An 18,641-nucleotide genomic window follows, 5' to 3' on the forward strand; every position below is an offset into this window, starting at 1 on the left:
GAACAACTCCAGTTTACCTTACCCTGACATTACAATATAACGTGCAAACTAGACATGAGGCCAGGCTCCTGCAACCCCAGAACCAGCTTTCAGGAGTAGAGATATAATGACTTTCTATCATACTTAGGTGCAACTGGTATTGCAAGTCTTCACAAATACCTCTTTTTTTTTTTTTTCTTAAAAAAAAAGGTTTGTATTTAACCATACACTGAGTAAGAATATCGGCTGCTGCACGGGAGGACATGGAGTTTCTATCAGTCTTCACAGCACACTCTCTGTGACTTTTCAACAATCCAAAGACCAACTGACTATAAAGTTGGTCCTAAATGCACTTTCTTTGAGACAAGAGAACCATAGCAACGTGACTAAGGCTGGCACACCATCCAGTGTTTTAATTCTCTTGGCAAAAACTTGTAGGTTCCAATTATAGTGCTTTTTTTCTTTTTCTTGTTTTTTTTTTTTTTTTTAAGAGATGCCTAGGAAGGTCTGATTTCTATGTGTCTCAGGCATATGTTTTACAGAGCAGCTCAAGGGGGAAGGAGTTACTTGGATACAGGGAAAAATGTTACATTAAATCACGACCTTAAACCAAAACAGGGTGACAGGGCTATGTGTGAGCAATTCTGGGGGAGAAAATGCACATCCCCACAGTGTACCTACAATGCCTGCCTACAGCACTGTCTCCCTGGAAATGCTGGATTAGTATCTGGAAAGAAATAGCTACCTCTCCTTGTTCCAAAGCATTGACTTAAGAATTACAGGTTGCTGGATCTCTTCAGGTTCATCAGGCCCCTACTGCTGTTCAGCACTGAAGTACCTCTTTGCAAAGCCTTCTCTGCCACTGGACTAAAGATATGATCCTTACAATTATCACCTGTAATCATTAAAACAACATTCAAGCTTTAGAAAGTCCCCTCTATAAAGAAAAAATAAATATTCTAACAGAACCAGATTGAGGTAAAAGAACAAAATTTCTTTACCAAGCCACAGCGTGAGCAATCCAGTGAAATATGTTGTATTTCCAAGTTCATTAAATGCAAAACACTAGGAAAGAGCCTACAAGGAATAAAACATGCAATATGGAATCTACACAAAGTCCTACACCCTGAACTTACACACAGCATTATAACAGTGCCTGAACTGAAAGGCAGTTTAATGCCTGTAGCTCTGTTCCTTCTTCTTCTCTGCACCAAACTTTTCCTGCATGAATGGCCTCTGTGTGCCATCCTGTCCACCACAGGGTTTAAGGCAGATTTTTCTGCTAGAGAAGCTCAAATGAAAGCAATTCAAGATCAATTGTTCACTCTGAAAGGAAGGTTACAACTGTCATTCTGATACCAACGTGTGTTGTGGTATCTCTCTTCCATAATGCAGGATGTGGTTTCCATAGAAATATCTTCTTACATCAGTACCTACAAGCTCTCCAATTATTCCCTTTTGGACACCTCATGAAATCCAATAAAATCTTTTCAGAGCAGGGAAATAACTAGGCTCAACTACTACTTAATTACTTGGTGAGAAGAAAAAGGAAAGGACATTTAGTAAACAAAAGCTTTATTTAAAACAAAACATAAAATGGAGAACACGTGTTGCAAAACAATTACATCTTACCTGAAGAAATTTCTGCAGTGTCACAAATTAAGAACAGTCAGTCAATTACAATTATTAAGACCATACTGAATTTTGCTGCTTTCTGAAACAGCAATTATGGTGCAGTTCTAAATTGTTTGGTGGCCTTGTCTCCAACCAAGTCCCCAGGGCCTGCTCTTTTTCTGAGTCCTTTGTGTTGCCAAGTATTGACAGCACCTTTTTCCACGTCCTCTTCTTCAGGACCTTGTGGGTTTAGAGTCCCTGCTGCTGCTGTGTCATCTTTTTTCTCTGTGGCATCTCCTGCCCCTCTCCCAGCACCAGGAAAGCATTCAACACCCTGAAATGAGAAGGAACACCAAATAATACACAATCAAGATAAACAGCGCCTCGATCCCGATACAGAACGCCTCTGTCGGCCAAGACTGCCACGAACGTGCAAGGCAAGGAACTCAGCTGCACGGTTTGTGTGGAACAGCTTCACTCCTGCTGCTCTGCCTGCCTTCCCAGAAGTGTCAGCATAAAGAAAACTGGGAGCACAGGGAGCCTTGATCTGGCTGGGTGGGCTCTGGGGCCACGACCGCAGCACAGCACACAGGAACGTGCACCACGGGGACCGGGGCTGTCACAGCTCCCCTGGGAGACACATGTCTGAGCAAAACAAACTGATTTAATTGTGTGGCAACCAAAATGTGCTGGGGAAACAACCCCTACAGCTCTTTGTTTTGCTTCCACTCGTCTCTCCCTTTTCTTTATTACTTGAAAAAGCTTCGTTGCTGTGATTCGTATTCTCAGATATTCATACCCGTTCCTAGGCCGAGGCTTCATTCAAACCTCACAGCCCCTTTTAGGCCTTGGTCCTGCAAAAGCTCAGCATGGTCAGATCTACAGCCCAGCAGTGGGATAAAATAATTAGGACCATAAAGAGTTTGGCCTACTCATTCTAAAGGTGCCACACTCTTCCACACAGGAAGAACCACAAGGAAGTTCAGAAAGCCATTCCATAAACAAACCTTGTAATTCTCTGAATTCCAGCTTGGTTACAGATCCTCTATTTCAGTAAGGATGAAACTAAAACATTCAGTGAAAACTCTTCTGTAGTCTTTTAGCCTCTCAAACTATTACAGCTATACAAATTAGCTACAGTTATCAATTATATGCATATATATATATATAATATATATATATATCATGTAGCTCTGATTACCTATATAGACTTTTGTAGGTAGTAGTAGTAAAAACACCCCTAGGTAACTGTGACAGTCTCTCATATTTAAACCTCACTATTTCACTAAAAAGGGAAAACCTCACCAATAAGAAACAAAATCATAAAATAGCAGATTAGTCACTGTACCTTATTCATCTGGTCCACATCTGATTGCCTGGGTTTACTGGCTGGAGTATTCTCCATATGAGAGCTCACTGCAGCCTCTGGAGAAATGGGGTGAATATTTTGCCCCAGAAAGAGATTTAAAAGGAAGAAAAAAAAAAACATTAGCAGACTTCCATGGCTATTTCCATTTAAAAAACACACCAGAAAAAGCCACCTGAATGCCACCTTCAACCCCTCCTGCCTTGTTTCTGTTTCTGTTAATTAAAGCAGGGTGCTACATGTCACTACCACAAAAGACTAAGGTGAACAACTATACTAGAAACAAAATGTCTCTGGGTCTTGGAAGTTCTACTAAATAGATAATCCATTTATCTCTTACACATGGAAGACCCATACCCCTCCCTCCCTTTCAGTAAATGCAGGAACTTTGACCAATTCAGATTAAGGATTATAAGCAATCACTTGAAACTCATTTTAATTCTTCTCAGTCTGCTTATTTTTGCACAAGTTTCACACTTACATGCTTTATGTATATTACTAAAGTACTTCACAGCAGCTCAATTCCCTGCCTGGCAGATTTAGCAACCACAACCAAACCCTGTGAAATGATTTCTGTTGCTCCAATCAGCCCCAGAAGAGAAATGTCACCGTGTTCCTGTTACTGAGACTATTTGCTGTAATTATATCTCTACATTTTTCAAACAATAAGAATGAATTCAGAATGAATAACTGCAGCTATGTGTGACAACATGCTAAAAAGCTTTATTTTCATAGATACATGTGTGCAGACAGAAGTATGTGTGTGCATTTGGACCTATGTATCTGAGCACACCCAAACACAAGTATCAGCTGCAGTTGACATGAACTGCCACTAGATGCAGCCACAGAACCTTGCAAAATTTAAAATTCTGACCTCAGGGTTACAGAAACCTGTTTTGGAATATCTGTGACTGTAGAATTCTTACAGGAACGTTAGTAGTATTCAATCCTGAGTACTGGTGCAGAAAAAAATATATAATGCAAGCAAAATATTCCATTTTTCTTCTCAGTAATTTTGTTCCAAAACACAGCATTGCAAATGTCAACAGGAATCTAAGAAATCAGAGCAGAATAAGGCTTGTCTATTTTCACAGTTGTTGCCATAGATCCAGATTGGAGCTGACAATATTAAATTACATTGTGTTTTGCTTTCTGCATAACAGAGCAAGTAGGAATAAAGCCCTTGTTCCCAAGTGGGCCCCTAAAGATAGAATCATGGAATCATAGAATAGTTTGGATTGCAAGGGACCTTTAAAGTTCATCTAATCCAAGCCAGCAATGAGCAGGGACACCTTCAACAAGACCAGGTTGCTCCAAGCCCCATTCAACCTGGCCTTGAACACTCCCAGGGATGGGGCAGCCACAGCTTCTCTGGGCAACCTGTGCCTCAACACCCTCATTGTAAAAAATTTCTTCCATATAGTTAGCCTCAATCCACCCTCTTTTAGTTGAAAATCATTATCCTCTGTCCTACTGCAACAGGTCCTGGTGTCCTCTGCACACCTGCAGGTGACCTGGATGACTGTGCACTTATGGAACACATAAACACGTAACTCCAGGGGATTCCACTCACATCATTTTCCCCTCTGTGTCCCTACACCACAACTCTGGAAACACAAGCTTCTCTTCATGGGCATGGTAAGCACACACACTGGGTCAGATGACAAAGGATTCCTGCACTCAGAAGATGTTTCTGCTTTATCTACCATGAACAGATAGCACAAAGCCTTGGAAAACCCTCTTGCTATCTCCTCCCTGGCTATCAGACAGAATAAGGCAGCCTTTAGGACAAAGCAAAACCAGGGAAGCTCTCCTCTAGTTTCAGCAGGTGTTACCTGCTCTCTACCCTCCCTTGGTAATTCCCTGGGTGCAAAATATGCACAGTACTGGGATAATACAAGCATGGGAAGCAGACTGCATATGTAAAACTGATATAACAAATGTAACACATGCTTTCAAATCCAAGTTTTATAGGGGGTTGATTTTCCACTGGAGATGGGTGAAACAAAGCCTGTTCAGCACAATTAGTGTAAACAGTGATGCCCAGTGAGCTGTGCACCAGAGTGGAGCACACAGATTAAAAAGCAGATTTTTATTCTATATTTTAGTGCCAAGTTCACTTGCCTCTATTCCCTTCCACTATAAAGATCACATTGCAATTCACAATCCTTATAAATAAATATAAGTACACACAGACACCATGTCATTTAAGTGCAGAACTGGCCAAGGCAGTTCCCCAGCCTCACATGTCTTTTTTACTGACAGCCACTCCAGTGGAACGATATTCACCCATGTTTTGGGTCGTTTCTCTTTGTCTGTTTGTTTTTGGAGAAGATGGCAAAATGAAGAAAGAAAAAAGAAAAGTATACTCGCCTCCAGGATCTGCTGGGTTTTGATCTGATCACAGTTCTCTTCAATTGCCATTAATAAACTTCACTTAGCAAGATGGATTAAAGGAAAGAGCAACCCCAGGTTTTAGTGATTTAAAGCACGAGGAACACAGATATAATGGCTTCAGAGGAACCCAGCCTAGGGCTAAAGTCTGACTTAACTCTCCTGTGGGTGCTGCAGACAAGATGAAAGGCAGTGTCTCAGCGGAAGGTCCCCGAGCCAGCACGAAGCAGGATGAATGTGGGAAGGCATGGGAGCAATTTGCTCTGGAGCACTCCTTGCTGCACTTCCAGAAAAAGACAGTGTGCACCCTTCTTTTGGAATCCAGTGCTTACCACAGCTTGTGTGCATGCAGCAGAGGGGCCTGTTTGGATCCTCCAGCCAGCTGAACAGATTATACCAACGAGATCCACACAGGAACTGTCAAAAAGTTTCCCTACTCTGTTGCTATGTTTTGTGAAGTAGGCAGAAAATGCTCCCAGCAAGAAGGATTTACCCCGTAGGAGAGTACTTGGAACCTTCCAAAAGCCATAATGAAAATGTTTGTGTTTCCATCCAAGAATGGCATTGGCAGCAGTTGAAGGTAACTAAGCATACTGCCCATTGGCCACACAAATTTCTTCTTTGCAACAATTTTAGAGAAACAAACCCCTGTCTATAACCCAGACACCGTGTTGTGCAACAGCAATTTTGGGGCTAACTTCTACCCTGCTCTGAGTGCACTGCAACGGGAGTTACAGCCACTTTATGCCAAGACTGTGCTTTGTTCAGTATCTTTCAGATGCTCTGTGGTTCCATTTCATTACCTCATAATTTCTAAGAATTATCCTGTTTACTGTGAAGGGATGAGGGAGCTGGACTGCACACTCAGTAGTTTCTCCAGCAGAGACACCACCTTTGCAGGATCACCACCCAACCCTTGATTACATGTCTTATCTTTACAGGACTGTAACCACCATGGCCGAGTTCACAACTGCTCATTTTAACTCACTTCCTGAAGGGGATAACTCCATCTGAATTTTCAACCAGATATTCTCTCGCTGGCTCCAATCTCCCGGTGCTTCCACCTCCCACAGTCGCTTCTGCTCCTCGGGATAAGCCTGCAGGAATTTCTGGCAAACTGAAGAGGAGAAACCAAGGGGTAAAGGTACAAATGAGTGAAAAGTACAGGGGAAGAGGAAGAGTATTCTATCCCAGAAATTCTCTCAGACCAATTTTCATTAGTTCCTTTGGAAAGCTTTTCTCATTTCCTCCTCTATGTCTTAGCTGGGGGTTTTAGTAAAAGTCTACGTGGAATGGCCTGAACAGGCACGAGTGAATCCTGTCCCTCTGCTTCAGTCTACATTATCTGCTTCAGAGTGATGAGTGTACTGAGCACTGATTATCAATATAACTTGGGTAAACAATCAAAGCTAGGTTTGCTTCCGTTATCAAACTGAAATATGAGTCTTCCTTGAGATGTCTGCAGCATCTGCACATGTTCTGTTGTAGGACAAACAGTCCAAAAAGTTCAAAGGGGATTTTTAAACTTTCCTCAACCACCATCTTATCAGTTCCATCAACTGCATTAAGACAGCAACCTGTAAACAACAAAATTATTGTCACAGTCTGTCCACTGTAGTTCCCCATACTACAGAATGGGTAGTTTATCTTCAATATTCAGTTGAGTTTAACAATGGGATGTCAAAACAAGCCCCTCATGTACGCAAACATTTGCCTTGCAGTAATGAGCAGCTCGTGGGTGTTAATTTTATCCAAGGATATCCCAACTAAATTAATCATTCCAATAAAAGCTGCTGAAAGTAACATCTATACCAAAATACAGGTCTCTGCTAAATGGATTTTTACTTCCTTTTAGGCTTCTACAGCACCTTAAATACCAAGCTGGTGAAAACTGTCCAGTTTCAGAGATCTCAGTGCAGAGATTTAGAGTAAAAGGTTGCATTCATTTATCAAAGGATGAGAATGTGGTTCCAATTAAATTAAAAACAGACAGTGTCTTCAATATGCTCAAAAATTAACTTACACTATTGGTATTTTTATAAGAGAAAACCTAATTAAAACATGATGCAAGTCAAATTCATTCACTATTAGCTCTAAACTTAATTGAGACGAAAGCTCATGTTAACAAATAAAAAATGCAGCTTTCTCATCCGTGGTGCCTAAAGCTCTGACATCTGCCATAGGAAAAATGGATATTACTGGGAGAAGAGAAGGAATGTTGTCAATACTACCCCTTCCAGAATTTAGAAGTACCTGCTGGGGTGCATTTGTACACTTTCAATGGTACATGATAACCAAGAGAGAAAACAGACAGAGCCAAAATTTTGTTGATACTTATTAGGAAATGGCTGTAAAGTTGTAAGTCAATCAAAGCATCTGCCCAAAAATTTAGGTAAAGACCACAGAAAGCAACTTCGGTAAAGAAATAATTTTCTAAATAAGCGAGTTTTATAAATAATGTGAGCATAGATATTTTCCATGAGTTTTGTCAGCAAGACCAGAACTTTGACCTAAAGAGAAGATATGTAACTACTTTGTGATCTTTTAAAAGTGACAAATGTTCAAAGGCAGTCAATACAACACAAGTACTGATGTGACTGGATGACTGAGCAGAGTCTGGGTATTTGGCTTATTAAATGTAATTTCTTACAAATGCAGGATCTACTAGAGCATTATGCGCATAGTGTGGGCTTGACATCTTGTGATTCTTTTCCCTCTGGTGTCAAATAAAATGTGTAAGTCCCTGTCTAGGGCAACGACATAGTTCTAAGCAAGTGAGATAAGAACACAGAAATGTCAAACAGGCAGTATGAGTTTTATGCTTCTCGTTGTCTTACATAAATATTGGCCTACCTTTCTACAGGAAATTCCAGATGTCTCTGGAAAAGTAACCAGTTGCACCCTCAGAACAGCTCGGTTCAGACAAGGGCACTGAACTCTTACACAGTGAAGACAATCTTACCAAGACCATATTGAAAATTATACATTATACATGGCCCTTACCTAACGTGTCCACATCAAACCATTTACCTTGATACATGGCAGCAGAAATAGGGCAGCTGATCCCCAAGGCATCCTCAGCCAGGAAAGACTGACAGAAATCACGCAGCATTTTCATCCCCAGGCCACCTCTTCTGCACTTTCTCCGGACAAATATAGTATCCAACACTGGCAGCAAGTAACACTGACTGGTTGTACCATCACACAGGCTCCCTGAAAGCAGAAAGGTAAAAAACCATGAATTTGCTAACAAAACTGGTAACTGCTGTGTGATTCTAGACACAGACACTGCCCTGGTACCTCTCCACAGGCTGGGAGGATGATCCCAACAGAACTGCACTTGCACAGACAGTAAAGCACTTTCCAAGAGGAAGATTCGTGCCCTCAAACGGAGAGGACCTGCCTAACATGTGGCTGACAGGTCTCACCAGAGTACTTTCCAGACTCTGGTTCTTCATAATGAGACCATCCAGGTACACAGGAAAGCTCACTGTAAAGATAAAACTGAGCTACAGCCAAAGAGATACAAATACTCTGAATGTAATGTCAGTATATTCCTCTAGCTTTCGGTTATTCTGGTAAATCACAAACCCTTTTTATGAAATACACTGAACCACACAACACAGCATGAGCTAAATGCTCAGAAGGTCCATACTGCCTGATGCAGCTGGACAGAGGAGCCTTCCAGAGAAAATTCCCAATCCTGCTTAAGCTAATCATTCCTTCAAGGAAGGCTCCCATGGTCTCTGTGTACGTTGCTGTTGTGCCTTCCCAGATGGCACTGTAATGCTCCGAAACTTAACTGCCCCCACCATTTACACCTCCTTTCTGACTCTCACTGCTCAGAAAGTTATTCAGCCCTCTTACTGCACATTCAGCCTTTGATCTCTTAGTTCAGTAAATTCTACAGACACGTGTAAAATAGAGTATTTCCTCTTTCAGTTACCTGTCAACACACACCAGGAGTCACCTTCAAACCTCTGCTGGTTAGAAAACCACACAAAAAGTGTTGGGGTTGCTCCACCATGAAACTGGGAAACATAACAGGGAAGCAAATGACTTCCCAAAGTGGAGGAACCACGTCTGAGAAAGCACCAAGCAGAATGCAAGCAATAAAACCCACAGCAGCAGCTTAGGTTCAGCCTTATACTGCAGCACACAAAAATCACATCTCTGTAGGAAAAGCAGCACATTAACTAAGACATTTGGGTATAAAGCCCTAAACAATTAAGTGGTGCATTTTAAGAAAGCACTATAAAAGCTCGTCTTTAAGTCACTCCATTTCTACTGAGTGGTAGTTTATCACAAATGCTTCTACAGTCCACTGCTTGAACTACCACCACCAGTGTTAAATCAGGGGTTTCACTCAAGGACAGTCCTTGCTAATAAACACATTATATCAGTCCACTGAAATCACGGGGACATGACTTAATGCTCTACATGTGGACAAAATACAGACTCAAGTATAACCCTCCAAAGTACTAAAACTCAGTTCCCAGTGGAAATTGTCAAAAAAAAATAAAAACTAAAAAAAAAAGAATTAGAACTAAGGGATTTATTTTGCAATCACGAATGGTAAACTCAAACTGGAGTCAAGAGAAAGTTGATTAAGAACAGACATTCAGGGTCCAAAATGTCAGTGTTTACCCTAAACAACCTAAGGTCCTATTGCAGGAGGTGCATTAGCAATTCACTGAACAACTTCCATTCAGTGTAAAACACCATAAAAACAGAACCTTCAACTACTTTACAGCATAAGCACTCAACCCTGAACTGAATGACCAACCTCAGTTCACCAACTACCTACCTATAGGATAAGGTCGGCATAGAAACCTCTCACTCAATTATTTTCATTTTTAGAAAATATTTATGAAAATTTTATGATGCTTCTATCTGGGTACACATCAGTTCAAATACAAATGGATGGCCCAGCCTTTATAACAGAAAAAGATTACATTTTCATACCTTGTTGCTTAAATCTCATCTAGACCTTCTTGGTTTTCTTTCCTACTACTTACTAGTGGACCACTTGGTCTAGTTTTCAGTATCTTGAGATGTGAAACTTTCATCACTTCACTAAGGCCTATTGCACAGTTTCACTATCTTCTATTAAATGGCTGTTCCTAAATCCCACCATTAGATTTTTACTTAATAGATCCATTCTTTCTTTATCTCATTGCCTAACTAACTTAAACTGAGATCTACTTCTGCTCCTTGAGTTGGTGTCTAATACCTTTTGCTAATACCCACCAGGCCTGATTACTCTATTTTCTAGGATGCCAATTCAGCACAGAACATATGATTATATTTAATTCTAGGCACTGATTTGTCAAGGCTGTAGCTGTTCATTTAGCAACAATCCACATCACACATACTGAGCCATACAACAAGAGTATGGAGCTGCATAACCACCCATTCACATCCAGGCTTGGTTCACTCCTGCTTAATCAAAGTGCATGCTTAACTTCAAACACATGTTCCAGCACATTGTTGGAAAAGGCTGGGTTGTGGTGGTGTTTATAACCTTCCAATATTTGTAACACATGATGGGTAGTTAGTCTTTTTCTTCGTGAGCCAAAAAATGGAGTATATCCCCGGTCCCATTGTTAGCTGCCAACCCAACAGAGATGCTGGATCCCAGCAGAGTTGCACCATACGTTCTAAGAAAGGCACAAACTTTTCCTCACGAAGTCTTTAAGAATTCCTGCGTGTTGCAAGCATCCTTATAAGTTTATTATTATCTCATATAGTCTGCCTCCTATAAATCCTGCCGAGACTGCTGTGCAGCAATCCCAGGAGCTGCGTGATTTATGTCTATGCTCCTAATTTTGTGTTGAGAAGACGACAAAAACTTGTCATGTCTAAAGGCACTGTAAATAAAAGAAACCATGAAGCCATTCCTCACCTTGTCCCTGGGAAACATATTAGGAGAGTCGTAGCCCACAGGCATTTGAAATAAAATAAACAAACCAACCAAAAGATAGGAACAAAGGCCACTTTGTCCCCAGTTCCCATCCAATGGCACAGGGGTTACTGTAAGCTGATGGTGGCCCAGAGGTGACCACTGGGCTCTCACACATCTGGCTGAGACGTTTGTTTCTTTGTTGGAACACGCAAACAAACAAAGTTCTGAGGTGAGGCAGGAGACAGGGGAAACAAAGGCACTGCTGATGGAGATGGAAGCATTCGTGCAGTCTGCCCTCTGCAAGCCTTTGATCTCTCTGGTTAGGTCACGAGTGCCAAATGACCAATTTCGGAGCCAGCGAAATGGCAAACAGATATTACCCGGGCAGGAAAGCAGGCAGCCATTAGCATTCCCAAAGAGCCACAAACCAGAAAAAAAAACCCAGCAATCTGGTCCCCACATCCAACAGACCCAAACAAAACAAGGTTGTGCACACTGACTGTTTCCCTGCTGGACAAGCTGGCTTGGCACACACATGTTTGGACAGGCCCCGAGCAGGCCGGGTGCTTGTGCAAAGGGTGGAGAATATTCCTGCAGAGTAGAACCCAAGGTCAGCCCATTGTGTGAGTCTGTATGTGAGAAGGGGAACAAAGGTTCTGGCTTCAATAAAATTAAATGAATTCATGTCTTGACTGGTATGTAGTCATTTCATTTTTATTACAGCCAGAACCTTCAATCTGCCTCAGAAATGCACATTAAAAATATTATTGCTAGCAAACAGAGGGAGACAAAAGCAATTACCCAACAAGATTCCAGCTAATTGTCTGTCAGGTTAACTTCAATTCTGATTTATTTTTTTTCGAAAAGAAAGGTATGTAATCAGTGAAAAATAAAGTCCTGTTACCTTTTTAAGGATCTATTTCGAGAGAAAGCACCTGGGCCACCAAAGTATCAAAAGAAATCTGCAAAGGCTTGCAAGAAGAAAGGCGTGAAATGGATTTTTGCCTGGGGAGCCACTTCCAAAGACCATCTCTAAGGCTCTGGGGTAGAAAAAAAGCAGAGACTGAGGCAGAGTTGCTTTGCTGCCGACTCTATGTCAGCTCGAGAGCTTTTGCAGTCAGGTTTTCCCAAACTGTGCCTTGCAGAGCATCTTTAAAGAATGAATGAGAAGCCAAGAACGCATTTACTCCTGATTCAAGTGCATGTTTTACAGCCTTCTCAGAGGACTCAATTTGGTTAAGGCTGGTTTGATTCACATCACAGGGAACACCATCCTTCTCCACACTTTTACTGCTAAGGGTTTGTCAGGAGGGAAGGGACAAGCTTTGACAACCTCACTCCTTTGCCTGATCCACAGCTGGGCAGCTCCTGCATGTTACAGAAACAGTAATACATATAAGAGTAGGGGAAAAAAAGATGTATATAAAAAAGGGATTTTGTTCTGTTTTGTTCTTAAAGGGACTGAGACATTCCTGGCTCACTGCACCCTCCAACTTCCTCACTGATTTATTTGCAGCATGAATATTCTACGTTCTCCTGACATTTACGTGATGGTGGTATAAAAGCCCATTTTCAGTAATTACTTGTCCTCAGTAAATAAAAAAAAGGAAAACTTCCAGGGAATTACATGGTCTCACTGCACAAAAAGCAGTGTCAGTAACCGTGGCAATTAATCCAACATCCCTACACAAAACACATTCTTTTTGAGGTTTTCACGCAGATTTAGAGCGTGAAGTAAATACTCTAAACAATACAAAACAGATCTCAAAACACAAGTATCTATAGGCAGGTTTTCTGCAAAATATTTCATTTTCAGGTTGCTGTCTGCAGAGAAAGGTGCAGGAGCACGGAACTGTCATCTCCTGTTGTACCTTTAAGTAGCTACATTTAGTGAGGTCTCACTCCTCAGCTGTCTGATATGGAGGCTGCTGACATAGATAAAATTGGAGACATTTATCTTGGCACGTGACAAAGTGTCTTATCAGCCTCATTAGTGGCTTAGTACATCTCATCAATCTTTAGTATACCCAGTGGTAAATGCTGCATGCCTGTCATTGGACAGGAATAGGCACATACCAGAGAGGGTAAGTTGATGATCTGTGTAGTCATGAATAAATTTTGCTTTAATAAAGGTGTCTAATGCTCAGGAAAAGTGATAGCCTTGAAGAATGAGTCTTCTGTTTATCTACACAACAGGTGCAGGATGGCCAGTGCCAGTAGTTGCCAAATTGTCTCAAAACCTTGACTTGCACTCACTGCACCTCTGAGCAAGGCGGGTGCTCGAGACCATCTGTCCCTCCTTAGCTGGACTATTAAAAAAGAGTTCCAGTTAAGGATGTTCATAAGATGGATGGGAGCACGGAACTGGACCAAAATTACCAAGTTCCCTTTGTACAGGCCACCTAGGAACTGGCAAATGGAAATGACTTTTACAATAGTGCCAAGACAGTTAATTGGAATCACTGAAGTCCCCTGAAAATTTAGTTTGCATAACGGCACATTAAATCTGTCGTAAAGATAGAACAGACTCCCCTCCTTGGTCACCATTCCTGTGATTCACTCAGAAGACTTATGTTTGAAACAGCCAGGCTCCACAGACCAGTTCTGCCTTATTTGGCTCCACTGAAGCATGTTTTTTGTCATGCTGTAGATAATGGAAAATTCACAGATGAGAAATATAGTTGAAAACGACATCAATACGAGAGTCTCAATTACCAAGAAAATAAAACTACAAAGAATGGCCAGGTAATTGCAGAGCATAAAAATAAAGGGAATCAGAATCACACGGTGGGCACAGAGGTAAATAAATTCTTCCTAGGATCAGAAGCTGTAACAGAGGCCCAGCACAATATGAAGTCCTGTAGTTAAACCCACCACCCACCCCTACTAAATGTTCTGATGAGGGCAGTAAAAACAAAAAGAAATTACATTATGATTTAAAAAATTAAATTTAAAAAAAAAAGTCCAACTCAACCATGTGAAATACAACTTCTAAGTGAAGATATTTATCTTAGTCTCTTTTGGGCCTAATAAATCCAGGGCTCTTCTAAAAACTAGAGAGAATGGGATCAGCCAGAGCATGGCTGGTATGAAATTGAAATCACAGAACTTCAGAAAGAGGAATTATTTTCTAAATGCGTACATCAAATTGCAAAAAGCAGCAAAAACAATCAGTTTCAAGCTTCCCGAAAAGGCTTTGGCAAAAGACTGCAGTAATTTGTGACACAGGCCAAAAATAACAAATATAGCTGCCCAGAGAAAAAAAACACTGGCAAGAAAAGGCAGATGCTGACAAAGCTGGACTTGAAGGATTTGTATTTTATGTGGACCTGGTTTAAAACCAAACTCTGACTCTCAACTTACTCAGAAACAGTTTCAACTTGGCTAATACTCCACCCATAACAGACTACTGTGCACATTTATTTTACTGAAGCATGAATCATTACAGCCCATACAAGTGTTTCTTTCCAAAAGCTTTGCTCAGGAACATTTACTGACTTAAAGGAAAATGAACTATGGCAATGAAGTGTTTGCCATTACAAACCAGTTCATCAGCATGATCACAGACACAGCCAAGGCTCCTTTATCATGGGTTGAGACCCGATGGTACAGCAGCACTGTCATGGTGCTGTACCAGTCACACCTCTCTGTCAATAAGGATTTCTCCACCCCAAAGCAGCTGAAGATCAGAACATCTTATTGCTGCTGGCCTTTGGGATCTAGCAGAGAAGGCACCTTCACACTGGTAACCATCTCTCTGCATTCCTCTGGAATTCAGAGCAAACCATCTCTGAAGCTGTTTCTTATTCTCCCATTTTGGATGGATGGCTACTGAACACCGACTTGGACAACACATTTTACTTCCAAAGATCTCAACGTCTCTGGATTTAAGCTGCTGGTACCAAGATGAATCAAACACCCACTGGTAACCAGCTCCTACGTGGGGGCACACACTCAGCTGCACACCTGGAGTTCTAACTAAGCCTCTTACACTCCAGCCTGGTTAATAGCAACGTACCTGCACCAGTACAAACCCTCTGTTTAACAAAAGACCTTCACTAAAGCTTATCAAGTATCATTAAAGAACTAAAATACATTTTGTTTCTTTTCTATGCTAGTTCCATCAATCAATGATGGAATCAATTAATCACCGTCCTTTAAACTGGGAGTACCACCAGACAAACTATTCCAGGACTGATCTAGTGCACACACCTTCCTCTACACAATCCAGCCACTGCTCCTTCCACATCCAAGGAGCTTTCCACTTCTTTCCACCACCCACTCTCAATACACTGTTTTTCCACTGAGAACTGCCCTCCTTTTCCAGATATCATTCTTTCCAGGACGCAGCCCTCCATTCTGTGGATTAGGCCCTCCAGTCTTTGTTCCTAGACGTACGACCTTCTACTTGGCTGCATTAAAGCCCATTTTATTGGGATAAGCCACTACCTCAGCCTTCTCATTGTAACTGAGGAGAGGCTTTGGAACCACCGTGTTTAAATGAAAAGTCATATGGATGGCTTCCAAATTCTGGGAGGGTTTGTTCCCCCGATTAATTCCGAGAGAGATTTCATATAAAAATGTAAATGAGAGCCAGGATTATTTATACTGAAAGATAAACAAAAGGATTACATTTGGAGCTATTGGGAACCAATGGAAATGTGTCTCTGAAACGACCTTACCTTTCATCTTGACCGAGTAAAAGGCAACAGCCTCGCCGTTCCTCCAGAGTATCTTGGCACGCTCGGTGGCAGAGTGAGGTAGAAAGAATGCATCATTAGCTGAGCTCCCTTCCAGCATTCCAAAAATAATGTAGTTCAGAACAAAGAGGACAATCCTTTCTGCAAATGTCTGGACCTTAGAGAACAAACAAAAAGAGACCAAAGAAAAATGAGGCAGAGAATAGTATTTTGCATCTCATAAAAGAAGGTTTCAAAATCAAAAGAGGCTGGGAAGGAGGAGGTCAGGAAACACGTACACTTAATTTGGGGAAAATACCTCATGAATTGGTTCAGCTAGAATGACAAAGACAGTTTCTCCCAGTGTTTCACCCTCTATCCAGAGGGCATAGAATAATTTAGTAACTATTTATTTATAAAGCTTGACATACCTCCTGTTGTCAAAGAGAGGAATTCTAAAGCAGGAGGAGTAACTTGATTGTAGTCACAGCAAACCAGTCACAGATTTGAAACTGGGATCAAGGCAATCTAATCCTACCCAAAAGTGGAATAAAGATAGGATTCACTGTGTTGGCCTGGTCACCTATTACCTGTCTTGCCACAGCATCAAAGAGTTTTAGTGGGTCAGGTCCTTACTGAGGTAGACACTAAACAAAACAGAAAATAAACAGCCTATCCCAAATATCTTATAATCCAGGTGTAACATGAACAATTAGTCTGTGCTGTGTTTCTTCTGAGACAACCAACGGGACAGGGAGAAAGAGGAATACAAAGCAACAAGATCACACTGGCCATTAAGGTAAAAACTGGTGCCAACAAGCTTCACATGAATGCTGAAAAAGAAAATTGCGAATTTCCACAAATAATGACAATTTACCTCTTAGCAATGAGCTAGAAGGGGTAGGGTTTCTATTTTCAGATACTATTTTCATTCTCTGTTGATACAGCAGATGCTTAAAAGCCTCAAGGCCTGTGTCTGTGCTCCAAGTTCTATCTTGCAAGGATTTGGATCCCAAAATCCCTACACAGTTCAGTTACCCACAAAAAGCCGACTTAATTCTGTGAGTAATTAAACTCTATGTGTGACAGATATTAGGGAAAGATGATCAAGAAATGGAATCATTCAGGACCAAAGATACAGAGGGTTGGGTAGGAAACAGAACTGACTTAATAACCTCATGGCAACACAAAACTCAAACGCAGTAGGCATCTGACTTCCTAGCTGAAAACAGACTACAGGCTACCCAAATCTTTCAAATCATGAAAAAGCAGCTCTATGCTACTAAAATAATTCGTTTGGAAAAAGAATTATTGATAAAGAGACTATTAAATAGCAAGCATTTCATAAAACGTATCAACACTATCAGCATTATCCAAGGAAAAAAAAAATCCTAACTAGTTAGATAAGACATTGCTCCAAAGGGTAGTAACACCTCCCACCAGACAGTCAGTCAAGCAACAATAACATGAGAAATTATTGCTAGTGCAGTAATTCAGTTTATCTGATTATTCCTTTAGTAGGTAGTGAGGGTAAACTAAAAAAACAAAAGAAAACAAATCCCACAGAAACTAAAAAAACAGAAGAAAACAAATAAACTGCATGCAGAAAATTGTTTGGAGAGGGCTAAAGGTGCATGTCACTGTAATGGAGATGTGAAGTACTTGGTGAGCTCCAGAGCCCACAGGTTATACAGCAGGAGCTGTAGGAGGCCAGAGACAAGTACATATGATTGTTCTGGCTGGGGAGTTCCAGGGCAAAGGCAACTGTTTAAAATAGCATCCTCACCGAAAGGAGCCCATCTCTAGCAGGATCAGCCGTCCTCACCACGTCTTCAACAGGCCACCAACGCCGGCCCAAATAAACTGCCAAAACTGCAACAAGAAAAAAGCAGGGGAACACGTTACCTGCAAATACAAAGGAGGTTCTGAACCTTTCCACCAGCAGCTTCAGATCTGCTGCTCCCTCCAGCTGGCTCCAGTGTGATCTGCTGTGAGACAGCAGAACAATTGCATTTCAGTTTCACCCCCACATCCCCTAGTCCCAGTTTTCAGTCCCATATGAGGCATGAAGGGAAGGTAGTTTCTCTCAGGAATTGATGTGACTTTGATGTGACAACCTGTGTGCCACATGAATAAAGCACTTCCTGCATAATAATAAGTTCAGTAGCAGAGTAGGTTTGAGTGGCATTTGGGACAAGAGGAGCTACCTGGCTAAAGGTTACTGTTTTTGAAGGTTCTTTCAGACCTTCCCCTGCCCACACACATATATTTGCATATATCTGAGTGCCCATATTTGTTCTCATGCAAGTCAAACACTAAAGTTCTCATATCTCCTCTATCAAACAGCTATGTGATTGAATTTCTCTCTCTCTGTACCTCTGGAGCACAAACTCCTAAATCATGGACAGATATTCAGGGAGGTTCAAAATGCATCCAGGGAGGTTTCTATCAACAAAGGACAGAAAATACACACATAAATAAGATACACTTTGCCCTGCAGCAAAAGCGTATGATCAACCCACATAAGTCAAGTCCTCACGTAGGTGGCCATGCAAAACTTGCACCCCACTTCTTCCCATCCTTCCTCAGTTTTTCACATATGCAGGAACAAGTACTTAAACCCTACTCCTACATGTTCATCTACAGAATTTGCTGCCTGCCAATAGAGTTACAAGAAAAATACTGAAGCAGCAACAGCGACACT

At 41.3% G+C, this 18,641-nt stretch overlaps 1 protein-coding gene across 3 annotated transcripts in view; it reads right to left on the reverse strand.

Moving 5' to 3' along the window:
- Positions 1–1,537: 1,537 nt before the first annotated feature.
- Positions 1,538–18,641, reverse strand: part of LOC126636941 (protein FAM169B-like) — a 38,117-nt gene continuing 21,013 nt past the window's right edge. For all 3 annotated transcript variants that reach the window (XM_050309716.1, XM_050309717.1, XM_050309715.1), the window contains exons 4-9: positions 17,724–17,809; positions 15,941–16,115; positions 8,384–8,566; positions 6,342–6,470; positions 2,942–3,018; positions 1,538–1,927 (exon numbers count right to left, since the gene is read on the reverse strand). In XM_050309716.1, the coding sequence (XP_050165673.1) occupies positions 1,706–1,927; positions 2,942–3,018; positions 6,342–6,470; positions 8,384–8,566; positions 15,941–16,115; positions 17,724–17,809 (872 nt within the window). In that variant the 3' untranslated portion in view covers positions 1,538–1,705. The remainder of the gene's footprint in view (positions 1,928–2,941; positions 3,019–6,341; positions 6,471–8,383; positions 8,567–15,940; positions 16,116–17,723; positions 17,810–18,641) is intronic.

The sequence above is a fragment of the Myiozetetes cayanensis genome, unplaced genomic scaffold (assembly GCF_022539395.1).
Source record: "Myiozetetes cayanensis isolate MyiCay16 unplaced genomic scaffold, myiCay2020 scf14, whole genome shotgun sequence".
NCBI classification, from domain to species: domain Eukaryota; kingdom Metazoa; phylum Chordata; class Aves; order Passeriformes; family Tyrannidae; genus Myiozetetes; species Myiozetetes cayanensis.